This window comes from Salmo salar, chromosome ssa10 (assembly GCF_905237065.1).
Source record: "Salmo salar chromosome ssa10, Ssal_v3.1, whole genome shotgun sequence".
Classification (NCBI taxonomy): domain Eukaryota; kingdom Metazoa; phylum Chordata; class Actinopteri; order Salmoniformes; family Salmonidae; genus Salmo; species Salmo salar.
Window position 1 is genome coordinate 22254300 of NC_059451.1, and position 10995 is coordinate 22265294.

The 10995-nt window shown below is 43.9% G+C and overlaps 1 protein-coding gene and 1 long non-coding RNA gene across 3 annotated transcripts; one reads left to right on the forward strand and one right to left on the reverse strand.

Moving 5' to 3' along the window:
- Positions 1-1247: 1247 nt before the first annotated feature.
- Positions 1248-7099, forward strand: LOC106613780 (uncharacterized). 2 transcript variants are annotated; one of them, XR_006756915.1, is made up of 6 exons: positions 1248-1266; positions 5399-5519; positions 5914-5955; positions 6052-6186; positions 6276-6361; positions 6493-7099. It is a non-coding gene; the product is annotated as an uncharacterized lncRNA (long non-coding RNA). The 2 variants fall into 2 exon arrangements; XR_001330558.2 differs by lacking the exon at positions 1248-1266 and adding an exon at positions 5065-5082.
- amh (anti-Mullerian hormone) lies at positions 6669-9985 on the reverse strand. The gene is given in 7 exon segments (NM_001123585.1): positions 6669-7610; positions 7703-8136; positions 8243-8351; positions 8439-8550; positions 8836-9005; positions 9108-9434; positions 9799-9985. Coding segments are annotated over 7 exon segments (1716 nt in total). The 5' UTR covers positions 9941-9985; the 3' UTR covers positions 6669-7188.
- Between the last annotated feature and the right edge of the window lie 1010 nt (positions 9986-10995).

Sequence of the window (10995 nt, forward strand, 5' to 3'; positions counted from 1 at the left end):
TCTGTAAACAAATGTGTTATGGCTTTTCAACCTCAGCCATATTGTGGATTCAGAGCTATCTAGCTAATAGAACTCAAAGGGTTTTCTTGAATGGAAGCTTCTCTAATGTCAAACAAGTAAAGTGTGGTGTACTGCAGGGCAGCTCTCTAGGCCCTCTACTCATTTCTATTTTTACCAATGACCTGCCACTGGTATTAAACAAAGCATGTGTGTCCATGTATGCTGGTGATTCAACCATATACACATCAGCAACCACAGCTACTGAAGTCAGTGAAACCCTTAACAAAGAGTTGCAGTCTGTTTTGGAATGGGTGGTGGGGAATAAACTGGTCCTGTACATCTCTAAAACTAAGAGCATTGTATTTGTTACAAATCATTCCCTAAGTTCTAGACCTCAGCTGAATCTAGTAATGAATGGTGTAGCTGTTGAACAAGTTGAGGAGACTAAATTACTTGGTGTTACCTCAGATTGTAAACTGTCATGGTCAAAACATATAGATCCAATGGTTGTAACGATGGGGAGAGGTCTGTCCGTAATAAAGAGATGCTCTGCTTTTTTGACACCACACTCCAAAAAGCAAGTCCTGCAGGCTCTAGTTTTGTCTTATCTTGATTATTGTCTAGTCGTGTGGTCGAGTTCTGCAAGGAAATACCTAGTTAAGCTGCAGCTGGCCCAGAACACTGTGCCACGTCTTGCTCTTCATTGTAAATACGATGCATGCTAGTCTCTCTTGGCTAAGAGTAGAGGAAAGACTGACTGCATCACTTCTTCTTTCTATAAGAAACATTAATGTGAAGAAAATCACATTGTTTGCATAGTAAACGTACACACAGCTCTGACGCACACACTTAGCCCACCATACATGCCACCAGGGGTCTTTTCACAGTCCTCTAGAACAAATTCAAGAAAGCATACAGTATTAAATAGAGCCATTATTGCATGGAATTCCGTTCCATCTCATATTGCTCAAATGAACAGCAAATCTGATTTAAAAAAAACAGACAAAGCAACACCTCACGGCACAACGCCTCTCCCCTATTTGACCTAGATAGTGTGTGTGTATGTATTGATATTTAGGTTACGTGTGCCTTTACATTTTTTTAATGTAGTTCTGTCCTTGAGCTGTTCTTGTCAATTAATGTTCTGTATAATGTCATGCTTCATGTTTTGCCTTTTTCAGCTTGAATGGAGGATGCTTTATGTACAAGCCGGTCCACGGTAATGCACATCAAACCAAGACAGAGACTCCCTAGGATATATTAAAGGTAGACTCAGCGATATGATGTAGAAAATAAACAGCATAGTGGATTAATTTCCACAACTACTAGTGTTGAAACGTGAGGCTCAACTTCTCCACTGTTTTTTAATTTAACTAGGCAAGTCAGTTAAGAACAAATTCTTATTTACAATGACAGCCTGCACCGGCCAAACCCAGACAGCGCTGGACCAATTGTGCGCTGCCTTATGGGACTCCCAATAAGTCGCTTGTGATACAGCCTGGATTCGAACCAGGGTCTAGAGTGACGCCTCTAGCACTAAGATGTAGTGCATTAGATTGCTGCTCCACTTGGAGATACTGTGTGTGACTGAGAGAAAAGTCTTGCATCAAGCTCATCTCAATATCTGCGGTACTCGTAGCATCGTCATTTCGATGAGTCAATCTTTAACTAATTTACCGCCTGGTGATGTCACCAGACAGGCCAAAATTCCATCCCACCAAAACAGGCTGAAATTTCAGGGAGTCTTTTCAAACAACTCTTACACCAAAAGGGCATTCTCACCATTTTACAGTATTATTCCAACCTCAACGTGTATAAATATATACTGCTCAAAAAAATAAAGGGAACACTTAAACAACACAATGTAACTCCAAGTCAATCACACTTCTGTGAAATCAAACTGTCCACTTAGGAAGCAACACTGATTGACAATACATTTCACATGCTGTTGTGCAAATGGAATAGACAACAGGTGGAAATTATAGGCAATAAGCAAGACACCCCCAATAAAGGAGTGGTTCTGCAGGTGTAGACCACAGACCACTTCTCAGTTCCTATGCTTCCTGGCTGATGTTTTGGTCACTTTTGAATGCTGGCGGTGCTTTCACTCTAGTGGTAGCATGAGACGGAGTCTACAACACACATAAGTGGCTCAAGTAGTGCAGCTCATCCCGAATGGCACATCAATGCGAGCTGTGGCAAGAAGGTTTACTGTGTCTGTCAGCGTAGTGTCCAGAGCATGGAGGCGCTACCAGGAGACAGACCAGTACATCAGGAGACGTGGAGGAGGCCGTAGGAGGGCAACAACCCAGCAGCAGGACCGCTACCTCCTCCTTTGTGCAAGGAGGAGCAGGAGGAGCACTGCCAGAGCCCTGCAAAATGACCTCCAGCAGGCCACAAATGTGCATGTGTCTGCTCAAACGGTCAGAAACAGACTCCATGAGGGTGGTATGAGGGCCCGACGTCCACAGGTGGGGGTTGTGCTTACAGCCCAACACCGTGCAGGACGTTTGGTATTTGCCAGAGAACACCAAGATTGGCAAATTCGCCACTGGCGCCCTGTGCTCTTCACAGATGAAAGCAGGTTCACACTGAGCACATGTGACAGACGTGACAGAGTCTGGAGACGCCGTGGAGAACGTTCTGCTGCCTGCAACATCCTCCAGCATGACCAGTTTGGTGGTGGGTCAGTCATGGTGTGGGGTGGCATTTCTTTGGGGGGCCGCACAGCCCTCCATGTGCTCGCCAGAGGTAGCCTGACTGCCATTAGGTACCGAGATGAGATCCTCAGACCCCTTGTGAGACCATATGCTGGTGCGGTTGGCCCTGGTTTCCTCCTAATGCAAGACAATGCTAGACCTCATGTGGCTGGAGTGTGACAGCAGTTCCTGCAAGAGGAAGGCATTGATGCTATGGACTGGCCCGCCCGTTCCCCAGACCTGAATCCAATTGAGCACATCTGGGACATCATGTCTCGCTCCATCCACCAACGCCACGTTGCACCACAGACTGTCCAGGAGTTGGCGGATGCTTTAGTCCAGGTCTGGGAGGAGATCCCTCAGGAGACCATCCGCCACCTCATCAGGAGCATGCCCAGGCATTGTAGGGAGGTCATACAGGCACGTGGAGGCCACACACACTACTGAGCCTCATTTTGACTTGTTTTAAGGACATTACATCAAAGTTGGATCAGCCTGTAGTGTGGTTTTCCACTTTAATTTTGAGTGTGACTCCAAATCCAGACCTCCATGGGTTGATAAATTGGGTTTCCATTGATTATTTTTGTGTGATTTTGTGGTCAGCACATTCAACTATGTAAAGAAAAAAGTAGTTAATAAGATTATTTCTTTCATTCAGATCTAGGATGTGTTGTTTAAGTGTTCCCTTTATTTTTTTGAGCAGTGTATATAAAACACAGAATAATCACGTTTTTGACTGCACTGGGCCTTTAAACAAACAAACTGTACTACTCTAGGGCGTTTGCTGTAGTCATGTTTTTGATTAAACTGTATAGTTTAGACATGTGGATGATGTTTTGGATTGTGGCTATATCTAATGCTTGGAGAACACTTTGTTGTTATAATTAACACATTGCAGATATTGCAAACTGCCTTAGCTGCAGTTTGTACACCATACATGTGATCACTATGTTTCCATTACTGAGCGTTACAGGTTAGCTTATGCAAAACGCAGCTATAGATTTTTCAACTAACCTGCTCTTGGTGATACTGTCTTCGTTCTCGATTTGGGTAAAAGGCTATCTCATAAATGTCCGTTTCCAGTTGCAGGAGGTTCTACAAAAACCAAAGAGAACCTAGAATTATTTAATTCATGTTTTGCACTACGCAAAGAAGTTCCTTGTGTAACAGGGTCGGTTATGTTTCCACTTGCCACTGCAGACATATGTATTCGAAGTTTATGTATTCCTATTGGTTGGTTACATATCAATAAGGTGTTATGTCATTGGTTACGCTTGCAGTTACGGGGAGATTGCGAACATCAATTCTTCCCAGTCTGATAATTCATGTTAGGTTCTGAAATAGTGAATTCTATTTACATATTTACAATGTGCACGAATTCACTATGGACATGTCCTGATGTGTATATATATACACTCAGGACAGTTTTAGGTACTGGGTCGGACCCCCCTTTGCCTCCAGAACAGCCTGAATTCTTTGGGGTATTGATTCTACAAGGTGAACCAATTGGTATCAAGGGACCTAATGTGTGCCAGAAAACATCCCTCACACCATTACACTCCCGCCACCAGCCTGTACCATTGACAGCAGGCAGGATGGGGTATTGGTGATCGCATGCCCACTTGAGCCGCTTCTTGTTGTTTTTAGCTGATAGGAGTGGAACCCGGTGTGGTCGTCTGCTGCAATAGCCCGTGTACTGTGGTTATTTGCCTGTTTGTGGGCCCGCCTGTTCGCTTGCATGAATCTTGCCATTTTCCTTCGACCTCTCTAATCAACAAGCTGTTTTTTGTCCACAGGACTGCCACTGACTGGATGTCTTTTGTTTGTCACACCATTCTCGGTAAACCCTAGACACTGTCGTGCGTTAAAAGCCAAGGATGCTGGCCGTGTCTGAGACACTGGAACCGGCGCGCATGGCACCGACGATCATACCACACTCAAAGTCGCTTAGGTCACTCGTTTTGCCAATTCTTACATTCAATCGAACAGTAACTGAATGTCTCAATCGATTTCTGCCTGCTTTATATAGCAAGCCACGGCCACGTGACTTACTGTCTGTAGGAGCGAACCATTTTCGTGAACAACGCCACGGTCACGTGACTCACTGTCTGTAGAAGCAAACCATTTTGGTGAACGGGGTGGTGTACTTAATAAACTGGCGACTGTGTACAGTACTTGTTAGATATCGGGGGCATCCTGGGATGTGCGTTTGTATATTATTGCTGTAAGAGATGAGTTAGGTAGTATGCTCTAATTGTAATGGTCGCATTTGCTAACTGCTAATTCAGAGTTACTTCCATGCTAACAGACGAATCACAAATCTACAGCCATCAACATACTGTTGTCCTGCACAGCTAACGTACTTCCTTGTGTCTATCGTCAGGTACTTATATTTATTGTATTTATATACTATTGTCGTTGTTATGATTTTAATTACAAAATACCCAGTCTGATAATTCATGCAAGCGACATGTAATGCCCATTAATGGAAACATAGTTATCACATCACTGGCATACAAACTGTAGCTATACTGCCTATTTCACCTCACCATAGCCTACAATGACACACTTCAAAGATGGGGATCATATCAGAATGGTATGGTGTTTGAGGGTGGCCAGGCCATAGCATACACGGTGTATAGCATCTATAGTCTGTAGCAGCAATCCCTCCAGTGATGTATTTTTATTTTTGTCATAAGCTCTCAGCTGTGCCTGCCTGTCAGGGACCATGTCATCTGAAGCAGGGCAGGCTATAAAACACTCTCCGACACCAGTGAACGGAAATCAATTGCTTTTCATAGGAGAAAAAGGTCAACCCAGGTAAGACTCAATCTGTCATGTATGGGTTTTTAAAGGTTTGCGTTATAATCTAGTTTGGGAATCATTTATTTGACAAAGACTATCTGTCTGTATATTACTCTTCCTCTGATGATTCAGCAAGATGTCTATTTCTAGCAATGCTACATGGTCTATGCCACATATGCTTTAAATCGGACTGAACATGTCCACTGCCTCAGCATAAACATGCAATGTAACCCATTGCATGTGTGTACTCAGCTCTATCCTTGTAGCCTGTGGTTTTAGAGTGAATTTTCAGTTGAAAATGTGAGATTTAGTCATAACCTTTACTGAGATGCTGAATACACAATGTGTTAGTAGTTTCCTCTTTAAATATCTTGCAGTAGCAAAACCTCAATATTACCTGACTTTACAGGACGCGACAGACCCAGAACATTATCATCTGAGAGCCTCGGCAGTAATACAATCCTTTTCCAATATATTTCCATTTCTACATTCAGTAATAATATATTTTGTCCCATGTTGACTTACTACTCTCTCTGTTTACCTCTAGTGTCATATGAACGCATTTTGTCCATCCAAAGTTTGAGTGAGGTTGAGAACCCATGGAAAAGCATAACTCTGAACCGTTGCATTGTGTTAGCAATCATCATTGTGCTTGTGAGCTCAGGCGTGAATGAAGTACATGGTGAGTGTTGAAACATTGTGAAACATTTGTCCATTTCTCATAACCTCAATGCACACAGACTAGCTCATGCACTATCTGTTGTGGTTTAGATGCTCTGGATGTATTTCTAGAGGAGAATGATCTTACTCAGATGTTACTTGGAGGCACCGGTCTACAACCAGACGCCATAGCTCAGGTATTGGGGCTCATAGCTTATTTTCTTCACGTGTCCCTCTTATAACTAACACAGTGAATAACAAATAATTACGTCCTCGGCTTTGGAACCTTATGTAATGATCCTGGGTGTTTCCTGTTCTCTCCCTGCAGCCTGCACCCTCTCTGTGGGACAGCTTGCTGAGTTGGGGATCAGACGATGGAAGAAAAGGAAATCCAAAGAGAAGAGGGGGAATCTTGAGGATCAGAAATAGAGATGTGTCTGACAAAGGGCTGTTAAAGGAATGATAAAGAGGAGGATAGTACAACAAAATAGGAAAAGATCTTCTGAAGGAATAATCAAAGTGTGTTTATTATATTGAAATATAAAGATATTATAGTTAAAATGTTACTACTGTAAAAAAAAGATTTACAGTACATCAATGATCTTAAATGCACCATACAGTCTTATCTGATCATGCATAAATGTTCTTCATATTTAAAGGGTATACAGAAATCAATACAAATTAATAAGATCAGCTGGTTCCTATCTCGTATTTGATGATCAATATATTCTTTCAGCCTTCAATATGATCATGTGGTGCATATTGATAATGCACAAATTGTATTTGAAAGATCCAATATGTGCACTGTGCCAATGAGTTTTCTATTTACATAGCTGAGTGACAAAATGTGTATTAAATCAGTTAATATTGTGGAGAACTCGATGTGATAATGTATTTACAATAAACAAAATAAATGCACTTGATGACCTAAAACATGCAATTCTACTTGACTTTTATTGAGTAATGGTGCAACAACGCAGGTGCCCTGGCCCTTTAATACCAATCATTGCACCACATGGAGGAGTCAGCGGCATCCACACTCCTTGGCCACCATGTTTGGTTTGTAGCAGATATTGGTTCCATGCTCATCCAACTCCACCACCTTGAGGTCCTCATAGTCCACAGGCACACAGCAGGGTGAGCGCTCCAGGGCCAGGCCACTCTGGACCTGGCTGTTAAGCAGGATAGCATGGTTATTCCCGTTGGTCAGGGGAAAGCTGCAGACTCCCTGGCAGTTGTAGATGGTGGCCTCAGGAGGAGACAGCAGGTATTTCTCCAGGGACACGGTGAGACTGTGCAGCCGACAAAGGTGCTGGTTCCCTGGGTCCTTCTGGCCAGCTCTGGTGGCCCGCTGCCCCCTCTCCACATCCCAGGCTCCCACTACTGTCTGCAGGGCCTTCAGCAGAAGCAGGGCTCGGTACTGCGTCTCACTGGGGCTCCCAACACCTATGTGAATGAAATAAAAAAAGGTTTAAATGACTTAGCAATTAAATTAATGCCCAGACATTTATCATGAATTTACATTGAGGCCTGCTCACCTGCTGGTGCTTCCTCGCCCTCTTTAGGAAGGACACTGAGTTCCTGGAGTCTCCTCAGTCTGTCCATCCCTGCTTTGCCCACCTCCTCCGCCCTCATCTGAACCAGAACCTCCTCCAGCCTCTGCCTGAGCACCTCCAGTAGGGCGGGCTGCAGGGACAGCTCCCCGTGATGCCCCTGGAGCACAGAGCCCTGTGTGGGGAAAGAGAACAGGGTGGGAGCTGAGGAGTTGAGCAACCTGGCAAGGAGCGTCTCACTGGACGACACCCCAAGGGACAGGGGGGGAAGAGAGTCCAGAGAGTACAGAGGGACCGAAGCAGCCCATGGTTGTGACTGCGTCTGTGGTGGCATGACGTCACTGAGGAACTTCTGCAGCTCACACAGAAACGTGTAGGTCCCAGAGGGAGCAGGGGAGGGACTCAGCTTTTCTGTCACTCTGAGGAAGACAATTACACTCATTTAAGAATCTCTATGGCTTCAACCACTTAGAGAAAAAGAACAGTAATAGGTGCCGCATTTGAAAAAAGACAAAGCTAACTGACCTTTCATCAGTTCCTCTATCCGTTGAGAAAAGCACCAGGGGAATGACACTGACATCATTTCTTGTTCCGTCACCAATCAGGAAACCTCGTAGTTCAGAAAGCTTTTGTCCTGCCGAAAGGTGAATCATCTTGAGACATGCTGATGGAAGGAAAGCATAGGAACTTGAACACGATAAGCTGTACAAGATGTTCTTACCTGTCTCTGGTGTTTTTGTGTCAACATTGAATCTCCATTTCAGTTTACTTTTGCCCTCGGGTTGCTTTCCTGTTAGGATGAGGAACTGTGTTCCTTCTGAAATACATACTGTCTGGGAGAAGTGGGAAAAGGTGGAGTCAGATAATAGCAGAACATCAAAAACTAAAGAAGCAAAGTGTCACCGGCCACATTATCATGATGAAAGCACAATATCTTAACTTGACTGCTGACATACAAAACATTTGGGACTGTATCAACAGTGGACAGATGAAAGAGTTTTTGAGTGGAGTCTTCCTTTAATGGTCTACAAACATCATGGTAAGACAAGACTTGTAAAATGTGAGAGACAAGTAAGAAGTTCAGGAATGTTGTTCTTGAGCAGGTAATGAATTCAAACCTGTTTGTAAGGCTGCAGAGAGTGACTGGTGAAAGTGACGGCACCGAGCGCTCCTGTTCTGGGGTTTCTAAAGGCAAGGAGCAGTACGGGCTTGATATTGGAGAGGGGGGGCCGGGGGAGATGGAGGGTCAACACAAGACCCCCTCCCTCCACTTCACTCTCCATGAGCTCTGATAGACAAGACATAACATCCCATTTCAGTACATTCAGAATCAGATCCATATCTGTGCCATAGCTTTAAAGCTGAAATCTGGAAAGAGACAAAACTGTACCTTTGGTTGGGTGCCAAACATGTAGCCCATGTTTCTCTTTCTTGGCTTCTTCAGCTAGTGTGGATAAGGCAGGTATTGGAGCACCATCAGAGTGTGAGCAAGCGCCAAATCGAGTCAAAACCTCCTTTCTCAGGTTGCTTTCCTGGCCCCAACCTTCACGAAGTGCTGAAAGCATATCCTCAATAACCTCTCCATGAGACGGTATCCTACCGAAACATGGAGTGTCCCCAGGTAGGTGAGGAGCGCTGGGATGGGAGTTTATGGTCTCCTTCACTGTTAAGGCATTCTCTCCCAAACCTTTTCCAACCTCCATTGAACTTTTGTCTCCTTTGATGAAAGAACAGACTAAATGTAGTCACAGAAGGCTGCATTCCCATAACAATATTTGGACAAATGTATAATTTGATGGCCAAAAGAAGATGACCTTATTCAGAGATGATATTGCATCATTCACAATTTGATAAATGAAGTTACAGAAAATTCTAATAAGCAGTTAGTTAATACAATTAACAAATAGAGCACAAAGTAAAAACTGTGCATTACAATGCATACAATATTTTCTTGCAAATGCTAATGAATCTATGTTTGGTCACAGCTATGGCCAGGTCCCAGGCATACAGATTCATATCAATGCAACAAGTTACAAGCAGCAGTACGGACAGTGTAATTGGGATGGTGAAGTGTGACTGACCTGGCCCTGTTCCTGGGTGGTCTGGCGTGGGGTCCTCCTGACACCGGCCTAGCAGGCTGTCACTCAGTCTGCCTTGGTGTGGCAGAGTGACCATTGTGCTGGGCAGCAGCAGTATCAAGCCGAATATGCACCATAGCCTCATGGTAACCCTGTCTGTCCAGTCACGTCTGGATCGAACACTTGTTTTGGGTCAGGTCAGCGAGGGAGATCGGTTTTATGTAGTACACCGCCCCTCTTTCAGCTAAGGGGGACAGGCTGCCAAATACGCAGCTAATACTATGTGATGTGTCCTTGAGAAACTATCCTATGTTGTAAGATGTGGAGGGACAGTGAATGCTGCAAATACTACGGTGGGTTGAGATAAGGCTAGGGAAAGGAAGCACAAGACAGACAATGGAGTGTTTTGTGTGTGGCAGACAGACACCTGCCCTCTCTGTGGGTGAGAAAAGACTGGAGATTGAAGCACCTCAAAAAAGGAAGGGAGGATGTTTGAATGAGATAGAAAAACCATGCGTGTAATGACATTTCTATAAAGGCCTTTCATAGGTAACGTCTGGTCTATTACAGCATATCAACACTATCTTATTGCTTCTGTGTCCTGCCATTTCTTACATACAGTTCTTCTTCAGGGATGATCAACTAGATTCAGCGGCGAGACTTTTTTTTTCTTGAGAGGATGGTCAAGGGGCCAGAATATACAGAAATTACAAATAATTTGTAGACTGCAAATTGAACGCAAGAAGCCCAAACAGGTATATTTGACTAAAACATGATAATTTCACACCTTGCGTAGGAATACTTTATAGATTTCTAAAATAATAAATACAAGAAAATGCTTAGGAAACTTGGGGGCCAAATTCGGCCCACCAGATGTCATTTTCCCCCCCAATACACAAACAGATATTGGAACGTTCCTCATAAAAGTAGCCATTTGTGATGCAATTCTAAGGATGCGATTGCAAAGTGACGATTGATTACAGACACGTTGGCTTTAAAAAGTTCTCTCAGCAGTTATTGGACTATGTACAGTGGATGGAATATGGATGTGCTGCATGCCAGATAGACACAGAAGAAGTGTTGGCTAAATAAGAGCTCTTGACAGATTAAAGGATCTATGGACAGACTATGAGATGCTGCTGTTGAGACTTCTCGGGTTGAAAAGTGCCTCACGGCCTTGGTTTCATGGAGAAATCCAAC